This window comes from Macrobrachium nipponense, chromosome 17 (genome assembly GCF_015104395.2).
Source record: "Macrobrachium nipponense isolate FS-2020 chromosome 17, ASM1510439v2, whole genome shotgun sequence".
Taxonomy (NCBI): domain Eukaryota; kingdom Metazoa; phylum Arthropoda; class Malacostraca; order Decapoda; family Palaemonidae; genus Macrobrachium; species Macrobrachium nipponense.
Genome location: NC_087210.1, coordinates 71,349,889 through 71,375,941, shown reverse-complemented (window position 1 = coordinate 71,375,941; position 26,053 = coordinate 71,349,889). Strand labels below are relative to the sequence as shown.

General features: G+C 38.0%; 1 protein-coding gene and 1 long non-coding RNA gene across 2 annotated transcripts in view; both read right to left on the bottom strand.

Annotated features, from left to right (window-relative positions):
* LOC135195948 (eIF-2-alpha kinase GCN2-like) overlaps nt 1-26,053 on the bottom strand; it is a 153,288-nt gene that overhangs the window by 56,289 nt on the left and 70,946 nt on the right. Inside the window, exons 14-15 of the mRNA XM_064222451.1 lie at nt 15,581-15,725; nt 11,772-11,901 (exon numbers count right to left, since the gene is read on the bottom strand). Coding sequence (XP_064078521.1) covers nt 11,772-11,901; nt 15,581-15,725 — 275 coding nt within the window. The remainder of the gene's footprint in view (nt 1-11,771; nt 11,902-15,580; nt 15,726-26,053) is intronic.
* Nucleotides 6,925-8,469, bottom strand: LOC135196316 (uncharacterized). Its single transcript, XR_010310378.1, has 3 exons — nt 8,046-8,469; nt 7,387-7,631; nt 6,925-6,956 (listed from the first exon to the last, which is right to left on the bottom strand). It is a non-coding gene; the product is annotated as an uncharacterized LOC135196316 (long non-coding RNA).

Sequence of the window (26,053 nt, the reverse complement as noted above, 5' to 3'; positions counted from 1 at the left end):
GAAGACGAAGAATCGGATACCAAGGGAGTCGCGGGAGAGCTTTCCGACGACTTCCTGGCAGACCTTCGCTTCCCCTACCCCCGCACAGCAGTGAAAAGTAATATGAAAATGAAACAGAATACTGCACTTGCGATTCACTTCATAGAACTTAAAGAGGGAAAAAATCAATTCCCGGTAAGAGCGGAAAACTTGATCCATAATAATATGATGCTATCATAAATATATATGAAAATGAAACAATACTGCACCTGCATTGTGAATCCACTTTCATTTGCATTCTATTCATACAAAATAAGAGGCTCTTGCCGAGCGCAATCAAGCTCTCGGCAACGAACGCACAGGGCAAAAAATATAATGAAAAAGAGTACTTACATCTTTCAATTACACACTTTCGCCCAAAATACATGACTCGGCGCGAGTGCGCCCGCCCTCGGCACCGAGACATAATTCAAGGGTTCAATTCATGAAAAGAGCGGAAAATCGCCGTCTCTACGGCGATAGCTCCATGTTGATTCATAATTAAGTAATGAAAATGAAAACAGTGTACTTACAGTTTCATTTTCAAGTCAAACCAACCATTAGTAGAAAACACAATATAAACAAAGCATACGACGATGAAGCGGGCAGAGAGCGATGACGAAACACGTCCTTCACACCCGCGGCCGAAAGCAAAAAGTGATTCTTCACCTCTCGGCGCGCTGCGTGCCGCGCACGATCGGACAAGCAGTTAACTACCGTTCTCCCCTTGTTCCGAAGCTTACGACCGTCCCAGCTGCCGCTAGTACCTTCCTATTGTTAAAGGACCGAGGGTTTGTATTACGTATCGGAACAATTTATGTGTTCGGATTAAGCAGCATATGTATTCAGTTAGAACAGCCCAGAATTCAAATGGCACTGTTTATCCATCTGAGTGAAAAAAATCTCATTGTATTAATTGGGGTGATACCTCGGTAATTGCTAGATCTAATGATTATGTTTTCAAGAAATTTACTGGAATCAGCAATTATACAAATCACTAATAAAAACAACCTAAATCTTAGCCTGGGAATGTACCATTTGGACCCATATATTTGTAAGATGTTTTATAAAGGACCTCAAAATAAATGAACAACTAATAAATTAGTCCCACATGTATATGTATAGTTATTATTTCTCTCTCTCTCTCTCTCTCTCTCTCTCTCTCTCTCTCTCTCTCTCTCTCTCTCTCTCTCTCTCTGGTTTGATATTCTCTCTCCCTCTTTCTCTTACTCGATATATATATATATTTATATTTTCTTTCGTCTTTTCATTAACCCTCTTACACCGAAGCAGTAAAAAAAAATTGTCTCCCGTGTGCCGGAGGTGTTTCAGACGTGAGCGCGGAAGCAGGAAAAAATATTTTTTTTTCTTTTTTTCAAAAAATCACAGCGCGCTTAGTTTTCAAAATTAAGAGTTCATTTTTGGCTCCTTTTTTGTCATTGCCTGAAGTTTAGTATGCAACCATCAGAAATGAAAAAAATTATCATTATCATATATAAATAATGTGATATATGATAGTGCAAAAACCAAAAATTTCATATATAATTGTATTCAAATCGCGCTGTGCGCAAAACAAAACGGTTTAAAGGTAACAAGTTACTTTTTTTTCGTTGTAATGTACACTAAATTGCAATCATTTTGTATATAACACATTGTAAAAACGATAAAAGCAACACAGAGAAAATATTATCACAAAATAATGCATGAATTCGTAACGCGCGGACGTAAACAAATATTTTTCAAAAATTCACCATAAATCTAAATATTGTCCTAGAGACCTCCAATTTCTTTCAAATGAAGACAAATGATTGAATATTACTATACTGTAAGAGTATTGCAGTTTTCGACCATATCTGATGAGTTAAAGTTGACCGAATGTCAAATTTTTTCATATATATATTTTTTATACGCAATTATTTTGGAATTAAGAAAAGCTACAACCTTCAAATATTTTTGGTTTTTATTCTACATGAAATTGCGCACATTTTCATATATAAAACTCTATGAAATGCCTAATATGAAACGGAGCAAATATTCCGAGAATGGGACGTACGCATTTCGGAGTTATTTGTGGCGGAGAATCCGCGCACGGAGGGAAGGAAAGATTTTTTTTTTTAATTTACCATAAATCTAATATTTTGCTAGAGACTTTGAATTTGTTCACGATGAAGATAAATGACTGAATATTACTAGACTGTAAGAGTTTTAGCTTTACAATTGCGTTTTTCGACCATTTCGGTAGAGTTCAAAGTTGACCGAACGTGGTTTTTTCTATTTATCGTGATTTATATGCAAATATTTCATAAATGAGAGCTACAACCCTCAATTATTTTTTTTTGTATTCTACATGAAATTGCACACATTTTCATATATAAAACTTTATGTAACGGCTAATTTAAAATGGTGCAAACATTACCACAATCGCACGTATGATTTTTTCGGAAGAGTTACCGCGCGGACGTAAAGAAAATGTTATTTTTTTCATAAATTCACCATAAATCGAAATATTGTGCTAGAGACTTCCAATTTGTTGCAAAATGAAGGTAAATGCTTGAATATTACTAGAATATAAGCGTTTTAGCTTACAATTGCTTTTTTTTGACCATTTCGGTAGAGTCAAAGTTGACTGAAGGTCGAAAAATTTTGGCAATTATCGTTATTTATATGAAAATATCTCAAAACTAATAAAAGCTACAACCATGGGTGTTTTTAGTTGTATTGTGCATGAAATTACGCACATTTCCATATATACAAGTTTATATAACGGCTAATTTTAAAAATGGTGCAAACATTACCACAATCGCATGTATGATCGGAAGAGTTACCAACGCGACGTAAGGAAAAAGTTTTTTCATAAATTCACTATATAAATCGAAATATTGTGCTAGAGACTTCCAATTAGTTGCAAAATAAGGTAAATGATTGAATATTACTAAAATATAAGAGTTTTAGCTTACAATTGTGTTTTTCGACCATTTCGGTAGTCAAAGTTGACCGAAGGTGAAATTTTTGGCAATTATCGTTATTTATACGAAAATATCTCAAAACTGATAAAAGCTACAATCATGAGTATTTTATTGTTGTATTCTACATAAAAATGTGCACATTTTCATATATAATACTTCACAAAACGGCTAATTTACAATGGTACAAAAATTATGTCAAAGTGACGAAATAATTCAGAGATGCTGTCCACAGATACTTTTTAGTGCGGCTAGAAAGAAATTCACGTTTGCGCGCCTGCGTAACGATTGTAAATAAAAACAACACCTTGATCCGTGAACTCCCAGCATCCCCAAGGCGCGTGATTCAAAAGTTTTTAGGCTGGTAGGCCTTATAGTATTTTTTCTTTTTTTTCCGCGAATTTAAAAAAAAACTTTTGTAAGTCGACGTAAAATATGTCCAGTCGGCACACGGGAGACAAAAAATGTCAACGTAAAAATACGTCCAGTCGGCGTAAGAGGGTTAATAATAATTTTTGTTGGGAAAATTTGCGTAAAAATTCATGATATTAAATTGTATATGCTCCCGTGTTGTTTTCAAAATGTACTGTTTTCTGGAAGAATCACTTGTTTACGGCGGGTGGGTATCCTTCAAGGTGTGGCTAGCCTATGGCGACCTCCTCCTCTCTGTAGAGTGAAAAATCGCCCTTATGGCTAATCTTGGTAGCGTCAGTTTGTACATTAAGCCATTCTTTTTTTTGACTATGGTGTTCTTTGTAAAATCAGTGTGCCTCAGTAAATGGGTCCGAATAGGACCGAAAGTACTCGGCTATCTTGTTTTTTCATTTTTTCCTTTGTGGCAAAAAAACCTTTTATATATATATATATATTATATATATATTTATATATATATAATATATATATATATATTATATATGTATATATATATATATATATATATATACATACATATACATACTACATACATACATATATACATATACATATATACTATATATATATATATATATATATAGATATATATAATATATATATAATCTATATTATATATTTATAAATTATATAATATAAATATATATATATATATATATCATAGTATATATATATATATATATATATATATATATAAAGAGCAGGTAAAAAATCCTTACAGTACTTCTTTTAACAATTAACTAAAAATCATAAGTCATAATAATTACCAGTATTTTTGGAGTCACTTCTTGCGTACCCTGATACAGGCAAGGACTCTGAAATTCCTAGAGTCTTCAAAAGAGTCTCATATACTCTATCAAGAGGGAGCTTTCTTTCCATCATTCTGCCAGCAGTGCCTGAAGAATCACTGATCATCTTAACTGTTGCTTTGTCACCACCCATCAGCATGACCAAATTAGGAATACCCCGATTCTCTACAAAACTCTCTGCTTCTTCTGTAGTCTGATAAAATGGAAAATAGTCACATCATTCACTAAATAAAGCTGTACACAGTGTCCACTCTTCATATAACAAAATCAAGAATTTGTTAAAATAAAGACAGCTACTACTTTTCAATATCACAACCTTGTGCAATAAATTTTTATTTTTAACACATCATTAAACTATATTACAGTATTAGAAAAATCTGAATGTACTTCACTGAGATGTTAAGTAGTATAATCAAAGAGACAATGTAAGAAATATGAAACGACAAAAGATGGATAGTTCTTTTTAAAAATCTAGCCAAAACCTGGTTTAAAATGACTCTATAAAACTTCATTGTTGCCCTTAGCACACAATTTTATTTGTCTCAACACTTAGACCACTATATTGTAAGGTCTGTATATAAATAAAATTTAACAACAGGAAATCTATAAAAACTAACCAAGAAGTGACAATGATCAGCTGAAATATTGACAGCTCTCAGCTTGAAAACAATATCAACACGACTTTGAAGCTGCTTTTGTCCCACAGCACACACTAATACGCTAATCGCACCAAAACCACAACCTAGACCTGTCATTGGAATAAAACATGTAAATAGCATAAAAACCAAAAATTAACTCAGAATGTCATGTTCAAATTAGACTCTCACAATGACCATTCTGGAAGTTTTAACAGAATAAGTGAATTACTATAGGGAAAACAGATTTTTTTTTTCTTATAAATGGAAGGGTTTACCTGCAGCAACCTTCGTAACATCACTCCTCCCTGAGGCTGCTAACTGACTGATATCACATACACAACCAACAAACTTATCCAAGAAAAGACTGATGCCAAATGCTGCTGGAATTTCATAGTTGTTTGATTTACACAATGTACTTCTGGAAAGAAATACAACAATGAAGCCTGTTACAAGAAATAGTTTATCTAACTAAACTAACAGCAAATCTACAGCATTTCTAAGTTTCATAAATTCTGAAGTTTAACTCATTCCTCCTAAACACCTCAAATGATTACTGTGAAACACTTGACTTTCAGTTCCAAACATGGGCACAATCCTACTATCCTTCAAGTTTACAAGTGATAAAATAAAAAATTTACGTTGATGTCCAATGTTCATTCATGTACATACATTAAGACAAAATTTCTACCACCTTCAAACATAGTTAAGTTGAAAGGGACCAAAATTTTTCTGATATTCATTTAAAATTGAATGATTCAATGGCTGAACACATTCATAACACTTATTTATATTACTGTCGTATCGTCATGGCAGTAGCTATAAGTTTTGTCCACTGCCATATAGAAACTGATTATGTTCATTACTGTAGGTAGTTTAGTTTCATTAGGTATGATATAAATGAAATTTTGGTTTCTTCCATTCTTATTGAACTCATTACAGCATCTGAAGATAAGACTGAAAATGGTTATGTTAAATCATAAGTGGTTCTTTGGGAGAGCTTTTTTATTTTATATTGTCTTGTTTTTTCCTATAGGTAAGAAACATTTGCATTGGACAGTGAATGCATACTTGCGTCAAGGATATTAGTCCTGCCATACATACTATCAAACTTCTGATTAACTGTCACAAAACATCCAATTTTCTCTTACAAATATTCATACTTTTGGAATACATAATCCTTAACACAGAAAAACTTCTCACTCAGTGAAAGATTCAGTTTCTTTCAAGTACATGTTTCTTACCTATAGGAGAAAACAAGACAATATAAAAAAAAAAAAAAAGCTCTCCCAAAGAACCACTTATGATTTAACATAACCATTTTCAGTCTTATCTTCAGATGCTTTAATGAGTTCAATAAGAATGGAAACAACCAAAATTTTATTTACATCATACCTAATGAAACTAAACTACCTACAGTAATGAACATAATCAGTTTCTATATGGCAGGGGACAAAACTTATAGGTACTGCCATGACGATACAACAGTAATCTAAATAAGTGTTAAGAATGTGTTCAGCCATTGAAACATTTCAATTTTAAAATAAAAGCCCAGATTCAAAAGCCCATATAGTATAGATAAATAACAGGACTGTAAGATCCATTAACTGATAAAAATTACTACCAAAATACAGAAAGACATTAATCAGATGTTAAATTATATGAGTCTTATCATTTGCAATGATATGATGCACAACAAAAATCCTTACCACTGATAAAGCTCAAATAAATAAGTCATATAATTACAAATATGTAGGCATAACTTATATAAGACAAAAAAAAAAAGATACTCCACATTATTGTGTACGGTACATCACATACCATAGCAGGCAAACTTTGTTTAATAAGGGCAACCACCAAATTATGAACAAAGCGCAACAGAATGTTGCTACTACGAACACAGTTGATTTATATATTCTTCTGTATATAAAATCAATTTACCCATGTTTCTGGATTAGTTGTTCATAACCTCCTCCTTGTGCTAACAATTCCTGAACGATGTTATTCTTCTTCCGAACATCCATCAAAAATTGGCACATAAATCCACAATACAAAGATGAACATCTGGCCACCATCATAGGTTTAAGTTGAACACAATACTGGAAATTACAGAGATAATTCTATGAGGCCATAATAAATAAAAAAAAGGATGGTGATGATAATGAATAATTTGCAAGTTGTGAGTATTAAAAAATTGCAATAAAACTAGATCTGGTCTTAGATGAGTCCATGCAAACAAAATCGGGTAAGCAACAATGTAAAGGAATATGACCATTCAAATTTCTTTACTCACCAGCTATACGACTATGTTTCACCAACAATGGGATAATTTGTACTCATAGTGGTCAACTCAAACCAATAAATCTACATTTCTTATAAATATACAAATATACAGTGACAAATTTTATGAATAAATTCAACAGTAATTAGTACACTAGAGCAGCTATAATTTGAACCACAGCTCAAGTTTTTGACCAAACATAAAAAAAAGAGCAAAGAACCACATGAAGTACCAATAAAATTACTTACTTTTACTCCTAATGTGAAAGCAGTTTCTGTAATATCTTCAATTTCAGATATAATTTGTTTTACAAGTGGTATAAACCTCTATGGCGAGATGTCAGCCCTTTGTCTTTAAAAGACTTTATGACTTCCTCCACAGGTCCATCTAAAACCAGAAATCCTTTTAGACTTTCTGCAGATGATCGAGCAACCCCAAGGTCCCGCAACCATTCCCCAAGACTTTCAAAAGTCATCCGTTTTCCATTCCATTCCTGCATTTATTTATAAAAATATTAATTACATAAAACAGTTTATTAATAGCAGCACTACGAAAATAAACTTCAGAAAATGCTAGTTTTCAATATACATATAAGTAAATATTACATTTTCTCCAAACATGGAGCAAATACATAAATATAGAAAATACCAAACTATTAAGGGGCATCCACACTGCAGTAAAACATCAGATACACATCCACAGCTTATTGCATACATCTCAAGCAAGCTGAATACCAGTCACCAACTTGTAGATAGTTTTGACAAGTGCTCCATAGGAGCATAAGATTTGTTCTAAACTTATTGTCTTCAATTTGTTTTCAACCTGTTTATGATATAAATTCAATAAGATGCCAAAATGTCCACCACATGTTTTACTGTAATGTGGATGCATCCTTACAATATCATACCTTCAGGAGTATAATAAGTTTATTGTGAAGGGATTCATCAATTCCACAGTGCTTTAGAATAACATGTACTAGTCCCATGTGTCCTACACTAATCTTGATATCCTGTGTACGTTCTTGAATTATTTGTTGTATCAGATCATGCGTTACTAGCATCACTCTTGCTGCAGATTCTGAGGCCTCCCTGATGATATAATGTTCAAAGCACACTCATAACATTCCTTAGGATGAACACCACAAACTTTGTAAGCACGCTGAACACGATCTATGCAGTATCTTCTCATGTACTTGATCTCGTTGCGGGCAACAAATCGGGCAAATGGATATCGTAGTTCATACTGGGCTGAAATCAGCTCTCCTCTACGAGACATTAGGCACACCAAATTATCTTTGTCCTCATAAAATGAACCTTTTGGTATGTAAAAGGACGTGGGGAATCCAGATACCACATGAGCTTAAACACAGCATTGATAAGAGAATGAAGGTAATCTTGTTTCCAGTAGGTGGAATATCAGATGATATTGGATGTCTGCATTCAAAAGTAGCTTCCAGTTCAGGCCGAGCAGAGGGTTTGAATACCAAGGTTAGGATTTCCTGATAGCTTGATGATCTGGTATTGTGCCCAACTTACTCTCCAGAGTTTCCATAAAATTTCTGCTCCTCGGCTGTTGGAGTGGCAGAAGAGAAGATTTAAGAATGCCCAGTTGTAGTTGGCCTTGAGTGAGGATCATGGTTGAGAAGTAAACGAACAAGCTGACGACATGGAAAATTTTCTTTTTTCCTTTAGATCTGGAGGCAAATGTATCTCCTTCATTCTTGTAGATCAGATAAAACTTTAACCCTTTCCATTCCAGTTTTTGAAGGGGGAGGATAAAACCATCTCAAAGAAAATAATGCCAAGGCTATAGATATCAACTTTATTTGTATAGCTCACTTTTTCCTTGGCTTACGGTAACTTCTGGTGCAATGTAAAAGGTAGTTCCAACTTGACCTGTTAACACACTATCCTTGTTCTCCTCAGTATCTGCCATTGGGATTTTGTCTATTGTTTTTTTTGGCTTTGATGCAGCCGTGGCTAATCCAAAGTCTCCAATCTTGATGTGATCACAGGATCAAGAAAAATATTTCTGGTTTAAGATCTCGGTGAATAAGACCCCTGGGCAATGGATGTAGTCTAGACCGTTTTCACCTTTCAGCTAGAAAAAGCGCCACATGCGATCTACATCCAGGTATAACCCTTATCAATAGCCTGCCTGTAAGAAAGAAAAAACTAATGAAAGCAGGACTACACCAAAAAAATAAATCACCTTCTAATAGTATGCATATCATATTCCCTACATTTCAATCAGGTATGGGGCCTAATTGTTTAGAGCAAAATTTTACGAATATTAGCAGGTCTGTCTTATGAAATATCTAGGTTACTTACTATTCTTTAGTACTATTTTAATGTACATCTTTAATAAGTATATCCTCATAAAAGGAAAACTATACATATATTGATTCATGACTATGTAAAAACTTGGATATATTTTGTCAATTAATGTATACTTTTTTAAAAACATAGCAAGTGGCCATGAATAACAATTGCTATCATGCCTCTTTCTTTCTATAGTTTAATTCAAAAATACACAGAGGACAGCAAACATGCTATCTATATCTCCTAAACTACTGCAGAAAAATGTAAATACTGTATATAGAATTAACTTTTGGGCCCAATCAAGAGCCATGAGGAAGACTGACTATTCTCAGTTAACACCTCACCATCCACACAGTTAAGTAAGAGACATCATTAAGTCTATTTAATCTTCTATTGCTCAAACTTTCGCTGCTAACTACTCAATCAATCTGTTTTCTTAACCAATTCACTACTACATCAAATGCCAATCACAGTCAGTAAAATTATACAATATCATGCATGATAATAAATTTAAATTGTTAACATATTCATATATAAATTCTATGCCTGAAGGAAAAATATAAATTCCAACCTTTAAAGTTGTTAATACTCAATTCTGATTGTAATCAATTTGGGACTCAGTTTTACACTGACGGAAAAATTGGTAAAGTACAAAAATGGTGATATCTTACCGAAGTGTATGTTTCTCACAAAGCTGCATTTGAATGTACAGGTACTGTACTTTTTTCTGACACTGAGACAAGGCTATTAATTCAGGACCATCAGGACGATCTAAACCATCTACTTCTATCTCTGGATTCTGAGAGTCATAAAACTCCACATCTTCAGAGCTCTCATCATCCTTCATCATTGGCTATAAATTATGAAAAGAACAGAATCTTACAAAAGTATTTAATTTAAAACTATAGTTCATTTGTGCATACTTTGTATTTGTCAGCACACCTGACCACAGCCTATCAAGCAAAAGTACCATAAGGAATACGACATATGAAATAAATTGAATTTTGCTTATAAAAAGGTGAGTACAATCCACATCAACAACTTCTGTCACTTTTGTTGCCTCAGTAGTATCCTCAAAATCTTTTAGAGAATTATGTAATAAATACAACAATGTTAACCACCTAAAGTTCCAGTGATTAAAATAAAAACATAATTACACTGTATTAAAGAAGTACTGCAAAGTATATGATGTTTTGAAACAACTACATATTAAGCAGAAGGAAAGTAGGCAAACCCACTCATTTTCTTTGATCTCAATGCATTTTTAATATTTTGCTCTAATGATAAAGTCTAAACAAATACAATGCATTAGATATTTATATAATTTTGGAAATTTTCTGCATCACATACCCAAGATAAATACAGAGCTTCTGAAATGAAGCAACAATATTTTCTTCAAATTCTACAAGGTTTCCTGCACATTACAAAAAAATTCTACCAAACAGCAAAAGTACTATAGTACTGTGGAATAACTGACATGAACCCATGAAAAGCCACCCAGGAAGATGACCCTTTCCTTGCAAAATACAAAATATTCTACAAAAAGTAAAGTAAATGAGTGAAGAACCATTTCACTCCATGCCAATGACTAAAGGCAGCCTAATTTACCGAGAATTTCAGCTAAAATTCCAGGATCTTCCCTTTTGTGCCACCTCCTGGAAATATCTTCCTATTTACAATATCTATGTACTATTCCCCTCTGGAACCATTTAGAAATTTAGTTGTCTGAAAATAAAAAAATTAGGGAGAAAACTTGCATGTCTGAATATCCCAGTTTCAAGGTCTAAGTTCCTATGGTTACGTGGCCTTAATGGATCAATATGAATTCCACTAGAAAAAGGAAGATAACATCTTGCTGATCACCAGCTGCAGGGAATAAAGAAGGAATTAAGTACGTGCCTAATCTTCTCTGGGATCAGGAATTTCTTTTGACCAGATTTTGTATGGGCAACAACTTTCACAGGGCACCTTTCATGAAAGTTGAAATCACACCCACAAATTAGGTCAGTCATAATTCTAACTGCCCTGTCACTACTACTAAACATTCAAATGATTTGAAAAATAGGAGTCTGTGAATATGCAGCTTATAATAAAATAGCGTAAGTATATTTATAAAATGTTATTTGCACCTAAAGAAACTTAAATTAGCTGTTTTCCAAAGCAGACAATTCCAAAATGTATATGCTATACCACCGATAGCCAGCAATCATAAAAATATACAAACCCTCTTAACCAAGAATATTCTAAAATAATATTCAATACAGTCAGCTGGTTGACAATAAAAAAAAACTACGGTACTACATTTAACTTACGCTAAACTGCTAATCAGCCAGTCTTCTTCATCCTCATCACTTTCATCATCATCAACAACTGTAGCGGGAAAATTGGGATTGGTAGTGCTGCCTTCAAATAAAATACTCCAGTCTGAATCTTCATTATTACCTGGAGCCAAGCAAGGGAGAAAAAAATATTTTATATCCTGTAATCAGTTCATTTATATATAAAACCTAGAAGGAAAAACATCAAAAGCTGCTACAAGTCAGCAACCAACAGAATAACTATTCAAAAGCTAAACTTTGTCAGTTCAGGGTAACTAGTGATCATGTGTAAAGAAACAAAATAAACATGTTATTAGTGTTACTACAATAGAAATGTACCCTATTATTCAAACTAAGTGACATGAAAAAATATCATTAACATGTCATGCATGCCAAATATGAAGTCCCTGTCTCTTATAGTTCAAAAGTTATGGCCAAGGTTGAAGTTGATTACAGACAAACAGAGAGGACTATCACTGTTTTTGCACATTGTTGCATAACAACCTATCTTTGTATTGAGTTTGAAATCCATGACAAATAAATAAACAATCTCCCATTAGCATACCTATGCATAATGGTCTACCTTTGTACCAGGTTTGACTGTGATCACTACAGCCATGTAGAAGTAATTGCAATGACAAAGTAAATATGGCAGGCACAACACCTGCCAAACAGATGGGGAGCCAAGCATACAGTTTCCACTCACACACACACACTTATGCAAGATGGTCTATCTTTGTAAAAATTCTGACTAAAATTACCCCAATAGTGTACAAGTTACAAGTAGTACATGTTAAATGTTAAATACATTATATAGACAAACTGAGAAACAGACAGACATGCAATCTCCCTTCATTCACATTTCATGTAAGATGGTCTACCTTTGTACCAAGCTTTGACAATGACTAAAATCCCTTCAATTGAGTAAGAGTTGCAATGACAAGGTAGATTTGACACATGGATGGACAGGAAGACAAACAAATTGATAAACAGGAAAAACTATTTCTATTTCTATGATAAACACAAAAAACTATTTCTATTTCTATGTTTGTCAGCAGGAGGCCAGCAATTACCAGGCACTAAGGATAAGGACTTAAAATACCAGATTTTCAAAATAATTAATATTTTTCATACATATGCAAACCAGTGCCTTTTACTTAGGATTACTCCTGGCACAAGTTGGAAACAGTTGTTGAAGCTTGGTAATTACGTGGATAATTGGCAGTAGGTAAGTGAGTGATGGGATACCCACACACCTGTTGGTAACCTATCACTTTTTTCCTTTGCAGCAAGGACTATGCGTGGTTTGTTGAGGTGAGGTAACAATAAAATGCTATAATCTGTATATCTATGAAAAATACAAATTATCTTCAACATCTGCTATATAATCCTTTAAGAATACAATCCACCGCCTTTTATAACCATGATTTACTCCTAAGGTAGGAGGACCAGGCCACAGGGTTGACTGGCACTGTTCTGAAAACTTGAGGAACATGCTACATTGTCAACTTCTGCCAGCTCCAGTAAGCCTGCAATTACAGCAAAAGACTGGAGAGATAGTCAAACACCTATCCATAATTGTCAGATTCACCATCATGCATATGAGAGGGATGACTACTTTAACCTCCTAGACAGCTTAGTGTATGTATGCAGAGGCTCATAGGGTCCTAAGCTAGAGTTTAGTTCAATGCAGAAAAATGTGAAGCTTTACAAATAGAGGAGTGGGCAGTGCCTTACCATTCACTTACATGCGAACAAATCTAGGGCTGAGAACTAGAAGGGCCAATGTCATAAAACCATGTTTTCAGAAAAATGCATTTAAAATATTGCTTCCTTTATTAAAATTCAGGTAAGTAGAGCAAACGAAAGCTTTTTTTTGGGGGGGTGATTGCTTAACTTATAACATTGGCCATTATAGCACTGAAACAGAGATAAATTTCTAGTTTAGTGACGGTCTTAACTACAATCAGCCATTTTTTGACATTGGCCTTTTAGTTCTCAGCCCTAGAAATAATCTCCTTGTTGCTAGGCTTCAGTAGTGATTCCAGCACAAGCTGGAAGTGCTCCCATTCTAAACGAGGCAAATAAGTGTACGCATTCTTGTAGGAACAAGTGTCAATGTCTCAGTCGGGTATGGAAATTTTAGCCCAAAAAATCATTGACAACCAACAGCCAAATGCTCTGTATCCTTCATTGTTAGTATATTTAGCCCTGAGAGTGAAAAGTGTTGAATGTCAAAAAATAGCTTTTCCTTTTTAAAAATATTTTCTAATTTTATTTTGGTGTTATCACTTTCTTCTAATAAAAAATGTCCTTTATTTTTATTCTATCTAACATTCATCATTCCCTGTCTCAAATTAGCTTCTATCTCTCATTTTCAGCAATCAGCATTGGCTGTCATACCTTACCCTGCCTACTTACTACAGAAGCAAAATCTACATTTAAATGAGGACACAAAACAATTAGACCATTTCTCTAATGACTCAAAAGCACCAGTTGTAGGGATGAATGAAATGAGTGACACAAAAAGATACCCCCAACCCTTCTTAAAGGAGTGACGTTAGGAAATGTCACAAATTTTACAAAAATGCTTCAGCTCTGTACGTTAGATTATCATTTTCCACCATTTTGCTTCTTTTACTAATTTTTACAAATCAGTTCTTGTTCAGTCGATGCTCCCTTGCTATATTACCATCCAATCCAAAAAAAAACTCAATTTATTTGTATGCACACGTACCTCCCAATCTTTTTTAAATAAAATATGTATGTCTTGAACAATGACTTAACAGTTATTACTGATGAAACAAAAAAAGTCGCATTATCTTCAAGCATGCCTATATGTATAAATTCTTACTTCTGCAATTCATATTTCTGCATAAAATATGACTGGATGGTAATATGACAAATTTTCTAAGACAATTTGTATATTTCATAGCTACAAACCAGAGGACTTAACAATAGGATAATTACTAGCGCCTAGCTGGATCCGGTTGAAAAGTAGATGAAAGCAAGGAATCTTGTGATATCTGGCAACACATGCATAGATCGGGTGAAGAGTGGTCAAGGACCACGCATCTACGCCAATCTTTCCCAACTCAGGAGGATTTAACAAATAGAGGGGCGGCTAGAGTGGGCAGTATAACGTTTAAGACCTCAGGTTTGTAGCTATGAAAAATACATATTGTCTTAAAAAATTTGTCATTGGTTCATACGCGAACAAACCTTCGGTCTTAACAATATGATACTCCTACTTGGAGGGAGGTATAAGACATCCTAGACTGGCTGGGGGCCTACCCACCAGTCCAGCTCTCAAAAGAAATAGTTCTTGGAGAGGGACTGAAGCCCGGTGAGAAGCTAGATAAACTAATATCTAACCACTCAGAACCTGAGTGACGTACAATGATATATGGGATAACCATTGTATAAGGAACCAAAAAGAAACTTTGACAGTCAAATAACAAACTAAGACACTAGGGTTTGTATTACTCCCGACTCCTCCTTGCCAAGGAGTGGAGCCTATGCTACCAAATAGTGGGTAAGATATTGTATACTGCATGACCACACTACCAGTATGACTACTTTACTCACCTGTATCAGACCAGTGAGTATAATGATCTCCCTTTAACTAAACATCCCATTTGTCATGAATTACAAGATGCATTCCCATTAAAATTCTTCTCTTACAAGACATTTTCAGGTCTAGTCTGTACAGTACTCACACAAGTTTTTTTTTTATTTAAGCATAGTAGATATCCTATTTATTACAAAACCTCTGTGCAGAAAAATAAACACAATACCCTTACCTTTTTGGTCACTTTTTGAATCAGAAGAAAACTTGTCTGTGCTTGGCGTAACTTGCGAATTGCTTGTGTTTTCTGTGTCTGTTGGTGAAGTATCTTTAGCAATAACAGAGATCCCATCCACTTCAGTATTTTCCCCATTTTCATCCTAAAAATATGAATAAAGTTATTTCCCTCAGTAACAATAAACCTTACAAATATATTTTCAAGTGCTTTCAGAACTAATAACTAAGCTTACCACAATTAAAGTCACTGCCCTATTCACTAAACATTCATAAATACACAGATGGCATCACAAGTTCAGATTTTGCTCTGCACACTATTCTTCTAGTAAGAATTGTGCAAAGAACAGAAGAACTGTTCCTTTAACCTATTCCCTGATTATCACGAGTATTCTTGTGATTAATTACCATGTATTCTTCTCACAATCACAAGGATATTCGTTCATACCCGTAAAACTTTCTTGCATATCTCTATCTTCCCGATTTACCTCATTCTTTGACGAATTCTCCTTTTCTATATTCCCTCTCCCCCATAGAAATTATATAGTATGTATTTTTGTCAATAGTTGGCAGTGTGCATTGTGAGTTTGTAAACTTCCAATTTCAGGCGCTGCTCCTGTGAAATTCTCTCCAGGTTCATTACTGTCAAAGCATGGAAAAAATACTATAATAAATTTTGAATGTCTCATGATTCCTCATTTCATTTTCTTCTTTTTACCTTTCTAGCATACAGTGTAATTATTTATGATACTGCATGACCTAAAATAAATGTAGTGAAAATACTGACTCTCATGTTAACTCAAGAATTTCAAAATCAACAAAAATTATGCCCTACATAGTATAAAAAACCAACTTACGAACAATTCAATAAACGAATAATTTCACTAAGTTAAAAAACTTTAACTCAAAGTTAAGGATCAGTGTCGGCTCCTTATCCCAGTAACGTATCCGCAGAAACGTATAAACCAAAAGAGAAGGATCTCTCGTAGGTTAACTTGACATCCTTTGTGTAATGAGAAGTCAACACAGAGTTGCCTCTACCGTACAACACAGCTAACATGTCTTATATGACATATTGTTATGTAAAGTACAAGAATTTGCAAAAGCGCCCACTTCCTGCGCTTTTAATTCTCAGCTGTTTGAAGGAATCAAGTCACTTATTGAAGTGCTTAGGAGACTCTCCATGTTTCAAAGAAGACCAGGGCTTCTTGAAATGGATCTCTCCCCCCGACTGAAGCCTGAAGCCTGGCAGGAACCTCGACGCCTGGCTGGTGCTTCGCTCTTGGTTGGTGCCTAGCGCTCACTCTTGGTACCTTTTTTCGCTTGACTGGCGCCCGCATCTGGTTGACGCCTCGCGCCTTAGCTGGAGATTCGCACCTAGAGCCTGGCTGCTCGCGCCTGGCTGGCGCCTCCGCGCCAGGTTGGCGCTTTGGGGGGGGTGCTTGCCTGGCGCCTCGCCCTGGCTGGCGCCTCGCTGCCTGGTGGCGCCTTGCACACCTGCCTCGGGAGCTTCGCGGCTGACTGGTACCATACCGCGCTGCTGCCTGGCGCCTCGCTCCTGCCTGGCGCCTCCGCTCCTGCCTGGCTCCTCACTGCCTGACCTGGCGCCTCCGCGCCTGGTTGGCTCCTCCCCCACTTGCCGGAACTTCGAGCTTGGTAGAGTCTCAAGGATGTCTTGGCAATGTCCACATCGGACACTTATTTGTCATATAATGTTCGCATCTAGCGCATCTGTGTCAGGTTGTAGGCCCGGTCTTTCTCCTCATCAGACAATGACAGTGTTCTGGGGCTGTCTGCCTCTGGCGTTTTTTACGCCTGTTTTAGCATAAGGCTCCTGGTTGGCGCTACATTGTCCGAAAGTCCCTGAACATCCACAATAGTAAATCACAAGACTGGAGAAGGGTGGAAGAATTCTTCACTATGAGCTTTGGCCTCTCCGGCAAGGGGAGGTGATTGTAGTACATCCAGTATATGATAGGATATCTAACAGTATGAGAGATAAGAGTCTTCCTCCGAGGAGGATCCCTTCTTGAGTACTTCCCTTGCTCACGAGATCTCTTCTTACCTGTTTGAAGGGGCTTCTCGTTGTAGAATCTTCCCTATCCTTGTCCGAAGGAAGGGAAGAAGCTTGGAAGTCGAAGGAGACTCCGAGCTGAAATTAGGAGTACTCCTGATTTCTAGCTCCTTATTGTATCCCTCTGAACACCTTCTGGGAAGCATTTCGAGCCGTCATCGCATTCCAAAGACTCTGTAGGCAAACGTTTGAACCATTCTACTGTAGATGAAAACGTAAGTACCCTGCCTGGACAACGAAACTTCTATCTGAAAACACTGAATCAGGAATATGGGGGTTTTAGTTCTTTTGCCAGACATACTATGCTGGCAAGAACCCATTGCCTAATCTCCCTAGAATCTGATGCGAGATTCCAATGCTTAAAAAAAAAATTCACTTGTCTTCTTGATCGTTTGGGACCAAGAGAAACAAAGAATTCCCTCATAAAAATTTCTCAAAGAAGTTTGATGAGGAGCAGTTTCCTCTTTGTCGGACATAGAAATCTGTGGCCACAAAAAGATCCCATTAGAAGTACATGATATCCTACTCTTGTCATATTGAGGTATCGTATAAGATCCCGAAGATCTTAATCCTCTGCTATCTCCAATCCCTGTATAGAGACAGAGTATAGCCTTTTACTGCGTTTCTTCTTTGATAGCAGATATATAAAGGTGATTCTTCCCTCTGAAAGGGAAGAAAAAAACCGCTATGTGGTTCACAGAGGTATCGGAAGAGGACAGTTTCCTCATTCCCCTCAGCACAATCTGCAGCAATTCTATATCTTGTCCATGACTATGTCATTTACCTTGAAAAATCCTCTCATTCATGTCCACTTCTGGTCAGTCTGCACGCAGACAGACTCAGAGTGGAGAGGTTGTCAAGGTCCATTTATAATAGATGCTGATAGAATATTCAGGGGACTGTCTTTGGAAAAGACTTCCAAAACTTGCTGTGAGAAGAAACGTGACCTCTGTGAATCCAACCTCTCTAAGGCCAAAATGAGGCATAAAATATTATCTTCTCTTTCTTTGACGCCTTTATCTTAAATTCTGCAAATAATTTATATTTATTTAGGGGAAAAGAGACTAAAGTTTATTCCCTTTCTAAAAAAAAATAAGATGGCTTATATTGCTACTCTCTTGGTTCGAGGAAAAGGAAGCAGTCTATAGGAAGCCTGTTTGTCTTCTACCTTACTAAGAGATCTATGAAGAAGACTTTCCGCAGCGTTCTCACAACTCTTTCCAATAAATGTTAAACATGTTAACAGTTATTATCGTTGATCGAGAAGGTTCTCTTTGTTAACGCGAATAGGAGCGAAAAAAGAGATTCTCAATGCGCTTTGGCAATATGAGAGTCGTGGAATTGGCCGCCTAAGTGATTAAATGGGTAACGAAATCAGGAACGAATCTTGCGTTACCGAGCCTGCTGTCCGAGAGGCTAACTGGACTCTTAGGTTAATAACTCGCTAAAATGAGAAAATCTTGGATGGTGCTCTTGGCTCACTGCGCCAGGCTGGCGCTTCTGGAGCATTGTGCCAGGTTGGCGCTTCTGGCGCATTGTGCCAGGCTGGCGCTTCCTTCTAATTCTTTTTAGGTTATGTGCCAGAACACCTGTGCCTTTATGGTACCCGACATCCTTTCACATGTTTAATTCCGTTCTTAGTAGGAAAAAGCTTTATATACATAGTTATAGTCCATTCAGGGAAACAAGTTCTGCCACAAAGAGAATGTTTTCCCATCCGACTCATCCATCTTCTTCTGAGCAGGTACTCTAATAAGCTATGCTTTCGTAAGCCTGAGAGCATTATATAATATAATGTCTGCTGGCGATAGAATCCTTTAATAAATGTTACCTACGGTAACCAGCATTGAAAGGTTGTACTATCTCTCTTATTGAAAGCTTCTTAGCAAAAGGCATACAATATTTTATTTATGTTAGCTTAACTATACCCTCAATCGAGGTAAGACCGCGATTGTAGGGGAGAGATAAGGATAGTTATTCCATCCCGCAGGAGAGAGAGATAAACCCGACCGCTCATGACTGACACTACAAGGTACTGCGTTGGTCTCACTCTCAGGCTCTCAGCGAAAGCAGTCCCCGTTAGCCGTCTGGCCTTACTCTTCCAGAGTTGCAGCTACTCCATTTAATAAAGGAATTTTATAAAATTATTATCGAACTTCAGGAAGTTCTTATTAAAGCATATTTAAGCGAAACAAGACTTCGATAAATCTAGAAGCTAAGTAGGTGTCGTCTTTAACAATCCTTTAAGCGTAGTCCTTCCTAGGAAAGTCGTAGAAGGATACTGGTAATTGAGTTGCACAGAAAAGAAGTAACTACGGTATGTGTTTATGATTTGACCGTATCGTATTTCTCATACAGCAGAAACTCTACTACCTTCTACTATCTTCGTTCTTTTCGTTAATAGAACGATAGAAAGAGTAAATATATATCCTTAAGGAAGGAAGTTAATCCAGGAACTCTTTAAATCTTCGTGATTTCCTCATAAAATCGCGGAAGAGACAGAATTCCTGTTCATCACTAGGGTTTACGGAAGGAAGTAGATATTTCCTATCTGCCATCTACCCACCCAAACGTCGATGAGATTCTTATTAAGAAAAACTCCCAAAGCTTCTTGCCTCCTCCCCAAAACGAGGAATGGGAAGAGCATGGATGAAGGATGAGAGTCCGCAAATTGAGAGGAACTGCCTAAACACAGGGGTTAGTTCGTCCGGAAGTGAATGGAAAAAGGGGCTTCTCTTAGTATCAGAAATCCTTCTGGACAAAACGCAACGGAAGGCCTGTGCGACATCTTTGGCAACAGCTTTGCCAGGGGAAAAGTTGATCCATAAGTTAAAAAAAACTCAAAGAGGGAAGGGTCTTTTCCTCGCGACTGGACCTCTCTTCTCAAATGAAGATTTTGGAATATTCTGACGCATGGCGTCTGGTATCCTCGCGCCTAGCGCCTGGCGTCTGGATAGTTCGCGCGCCTGGAATGTTCCACACGCTAGAAAAAGGAGACTCGCTCCTGGAACGTTCCGCTTGTGTGGAAGGTCCCGTGCGCCCTGATAGATCCGAGCGCCTCTAGTCTTGTTATACGAGGCCTCTTGCCAGTAAACGTTCAATGGAAGCATCCTTCTGATTGCCACTCTACTATAAGGCTCCTCATGAAGTCTAGCCGTCTGTTTTCTCTTTGAAGGCGCCTTGCGCCAAAAAAAAAGTTCTGGAACGCGGCTTTTCGCGCTCAGTTGCTGGAACGCGGCGCTCGCGTTTATCTGTATGAACGATGGGCTCGCGCTAGTCTGTTGGAACGCGGATCGCGCTAGTCTGTTGGAGCGCGGCTCGCTGCTGGCTGTTTGGAACGTGGCTCGCGCTAGCTTGCTGGCTGGCTCTCAGCCTCTCGTTCAGTGTTCTCTTAGTTTTTCAAAAAAGAACGAGCCAGATCGTCCGAACTCCAAACATGTACATTCTTCGTCTTTTCGGATGTACGATGAAGAAACGGAAGAAGAGACGCACTTTTTAAAGGATGCCTTTCCAATGGCTATCCCTGGCAGTCTGGGACGTTTTACAGATCCTGCCGAGGGAACGCACCCAATCGGTGGGGATTCTCCATAACCTCCGTAAGGCTTTCGACTTTCCTTCTCCTCTGGATATTGTGAGCTTGGAAGAGCTTTATGGCCTGGGAGCGAAACAGAGCCGATTCAGAACGCCAACCCTCCACTGCACTAAACACTAAAATCACTTCTTACCTTTCAATAGCTCGTATTTTGAGCTACATTCCTTTGTCTTCAAATTGCAATATGAATTTGAAGATTCTGTGAAGTAAGAAGGAGATGAGGATACAACATACTAGTATTGTTAATGCTCTAACTGCTCGTTAGTACGAGAGCTATAAAAACTTCTAAAGGAAGCGGTAACTAATTCTATTCCTGACTTCAAGAAGGAAGTTAGCTCAATCAATTCTAACATTTACTACACGTTATTATGAATAAATATTAAAATTTTCCTTCTTGCAAACTATGTGAGTGTCTACCGAAAAGTTCGGTAGTTACACGTAAACAATTCTTCGAAATTTTCGAAGCCAAAGTTATTAAAACAAATTAATATGCGTATGCCGAACCAAAGATCCAGTACTTACCTGCAAAAGATAGCCCAGAAGATCGATGGCGATGAAATCCAAAAATCAAGTCAGGAGGAACTGCAAACGTTGTTTACATTCCAAGCGACAGAAAAAATATGAATAGAAAACGGGAATGGTTCCTAATCCTGCCACCCAGGGCAGGACGGTAGATCACCTGACCTACCTGCAGCGTGTGCCGCGAAATTTGAATTTCTGTCGGGGACGACGGAGTCTTAGCTATGTATATATCTGACAGGTAAGTTGATTGTATGAAATTATTAAATTAAGTGAAAAGGCCAATAAACAATTTGCTGTAAAGAACATGTGCTAGTTAAGTATATCTTAGTTTTATCAGACAACTGAGCTGATTAACAGCTCTCCTAGGCCTGGCCCAAGGATCAGATATTTTTACGTGGCTAGGAAGCAACTGATTACTAGCAATGGATCCTACAGTTTATTGTGGGATCCGAACCACATTATTTCGAGAAATGAATTTCTATCACCAGAAATAAATTCCTCTGATTCCTCGTGGCCGAGCCAAGAATCGAACTTTGGACCACCGGATTGGTAGCCGAATGCAAAAACCACTCGTCCAACGAGGAACTAACATGAGCTAGTGCATGGACCACAAGATATAGGGCTATTTAGGGCTATTGTAAAACAATGGTTTACAGCCCCATATTAATAAGCACACAGCCACTGTATGTTATGATGGTGACGTCAACTGGGATAAATAATACACTAGTAACTCAAAAGTATAAGCAGAAATATGAAGTGATAGGATAACATTACTCTCAATATACAATGATGCAACATACAGACACTGCCCTTGTGCAAAGAGAATATAAAGATGACAGCGGAAAGAAAGGGAAGTGGTTCAACTAAGGGGCTGACTTACTTTCTAGTCATCCCGATAAATAAGAGAATCAAAACTCTGTAACTAGGGTAATCCAACATCACCAGTGAAGTGAATATAGTAAAGCAATATTTTGTACCTTGTATTCACAAGTATACGAAATATCAACCGTAACAATGCTAAAAGCAAAAACTATAAACAAAAGAAATGTTAGGATACCATACCAGTGAAGTCCAAACAAAACCAAAGTCCATTCTTCTAATTAAAGTAGTGGTACCTATCAACCAGTATGATCTAAAAATGACAATTTGTCGAAAATTGCATTTTCCATAACTATACAAACCTGAGGTCCTTTAACAATAGGAAGTAGCTAGCGGCAGCTGGAACGGTCGTAAGCTTCGAACAAGGGGAGGAACGGTAGTTAACTGCTTGTCCGACAGTCGCGCGCCGCGCGACTGGGAGGTAAACAAATCACTTTTGCTTTTGGCCCTTTTGCCCATGCAAAATACGCAGAGTGAGGGGTGGCATGAGGAGGGTACTATATGTAAAGGACCTCAGGTTTGTATAGTTAGGAAAAATGCAATTTTCGACAAATTGTCATTTGTTCCCGATACGTAATACAAACCATCGGTCCTTTAACAATAGGAAGACTCACTTCTTGGTGGGAGGAATCTGAGTCTTTTGATGAAACAGACTGGTGTTCGTCCATCCCTGGAATGGCCTCCCTGGTCGTAAGAGCGAGGGAGGGATCCAGCCTCTGTCCGATTGATCGGGGTGTGCAAACCGCAGGAATCAATGGTCAGACTCTGGGCCGAGTACTAAGAGAGAGGCAAGCGTATCTCTTCGTACCAGCAAGCAAGAACTTGTTCCTGTTTGCAAGAGGCAACATAAAGTATGGGTTGTCTCAAGCTGGCATCCACTTCCTCCCCCTTGTTGGAGGAAGTGGTGGATATACGCTCCTATCCCTAGTGAAAGGGATAGGATGGGGCTCTGTTGAGTAGCTCACCCTGCATCTTGTCTTATCCAGCAGGGTGACGACCGTGTCCCTCTAACACAGGTAGAGGGGAAGAAAAAGATGGGAAGAGGAACCAGTCACACTCTCATTCACTCATCCATTCTTACGGTCACACCAGGACTCGATGCTGTTCAGCCTGCGAGGGTCTGGGTTCGCTACACAACGTGTTGAGCAGCCACCACGGGTCCCAACCCGAAGGAAAAAGATCCAAGGACCTGGTGGGCAATATCCCGAAGGTAGAAGGAAGGGCATGTGGCTGGTGGTTGGAACCAGACCCCTGCCTTCAGTACCTGCGCCACGGAGAAGTTCTTGCGGACAAGGCAGCATCTCCTTCGCATCGAAGGCGGTGAAGTCCATTAGGGAGGGGATTGTGAACGACTCGAACCAATCGTCAGGGACCGAAGGGTTCTGAGTCTTCGCTACGAAGTTTCGGTACGAAATCGAGCGTCACGGATCCCCATCCCCTGGATGCTTGACTTCGCAGGAGAAGTCATGCAGTTCCTCAGAGGAAAAGAAGGAAATAAAATACGCATGACCTATCCCTCTTCTCTACTTCGGTGATGTCCAGTACCCTACTGGTCTGTCGTTTGCCACGAAGTCTCTCGCATCCTCCTTATCCCCATGCAGCGAAGTTCTCGGTAGGGATAGGACACCGACACTCCATGGTGGGAGTCAATGGTATGGGTACTGTGACAAGCTATTACGAAGTAATGGTTGCTTTGTAACAACCGAACTAAGTCAACAGCGTAGTTCATAACTGACTCGGGCGCTCTGACAGCTGCCGACTGACTGCGTTCGGTAGGAGGCAAGTTTGTCAAGCATCCGAGTAAGTCACGTACCTTCGCCTTTAAAGGGTTATGCCGAGAGAAACCACAAATAATGTATTTGTTTGTCACCAATGCCGGACAGCGAGGTGATGATTCTCTTAAGGATGTGCCCAACATGCGAAAGTCAATTGCCTTCTAGAGACCGAGGTCCCTGAAGGTAAAACATCTCATGGTTGTTGAATCTCAGCTAAGGAGAAACAACACTATGTACCGTTGAAGACGAAGGTAGATATTGAATGCAACCTACGTCTTCACAGATGAATCGAGAGAAGGATTCTCAAGATTCATAACCTGTGCTTACAAATGACTGAAAACGCTAACCGCTATTCATTGCTGTCCGGTGAGAAGTCGTAAGTTGCAAATGAAAGCGGAGGGGCGTTCTTCAGTAATGAAAACACAGGGGAAAGCCGCCTGAAGAACTGCTTCTCATGGGCTGAACATTTGGAAAGTAGAGCTGTCAGGTCGGAGAGTAGCGATGTCTTCTGACACATCTTGTAATTCGGGTTGAACAATGAACAATTGTACACCTACGAATACGAGATATTTTGAAGACAAACTCAGATGTCTGCAAAATCATTCGCATTATCGCAGTGCGATGCAGCGGCGAGACTTGTACAGACTTCTGTTACCGTGCGGTAAACAGAAAGATGAAAGAGTCCAAGAGATATCTCTGTTGAAAATTCTCGCAATGTCGAAGGCGATGGAATCTAGCGTCACAGCAGTAGATGGTCCTTCATTATTGCGAGAATCCCCGTTAATCAGAGACCTAAGTCCATGATTGTTGGGCAGAGATACGGTTCGGTAGTCAATCAAAGCAGGGGAGAGAGAGACATACATGACCGTGAATCTCGGAGGCCCAGCTGATACTGAGCTGCTATCAGGCAGTTCAATACGCAGTAGTTGAGCCTGAGCTCTCACTGACTCGTCATCCTGAGTTGCCAGGTAATCCATTATTCATGAAGGAATGCGTTCGGCTAGAACTACCGAGCATAAAAGATATGCTCGAGCAATAATTAATTTAGGCGAAACGAATTTCGGTAAATATAAAAGTTGAAATGGTGTTGTCGTGACAAACCATAAGTATATAAAATTGAAACTGAAAACCCTCCTGGGAGGTTGCAGGCAACCCCGAGTTGCAGTTCAATTAGAATACTTCTCTTATAAGTCGCAATCCGTAGATTAACTAGGATATGCGCCTACCCCTCGGACAATTCAACTGCCTTAGTAGAATCATGTCGCGAGGTTAATATACGTAGTATATTTGTAGGATTCTGAACAACGATCTCCATCCTAAATTCTTTCCTTCAAGAAAACAAAAATAAGGATTGGAGATCGACCACCTTCGTTCTCTATCAAAGAGAGTGAAGGAGAAGTCTTCCTCGAAGGAAAGCTTCAATGGTGAACAGAATACTAAGACGATAGTTCAAGCCAAACTGGATATTCCCGTCCGATCTCCTCTATTCCAGGTTGGTCGCCTACTGTGAGATAGTTTCTTTCAGCAGCAGTCTTCTTCCCAATGCTAGAAATTCCAGGAATTCGAGCATAGGCGAGGTTCCCGATTATCGTGTAACTATCGGGGATTCTCGTCTCGCTCACTTTGGACCGT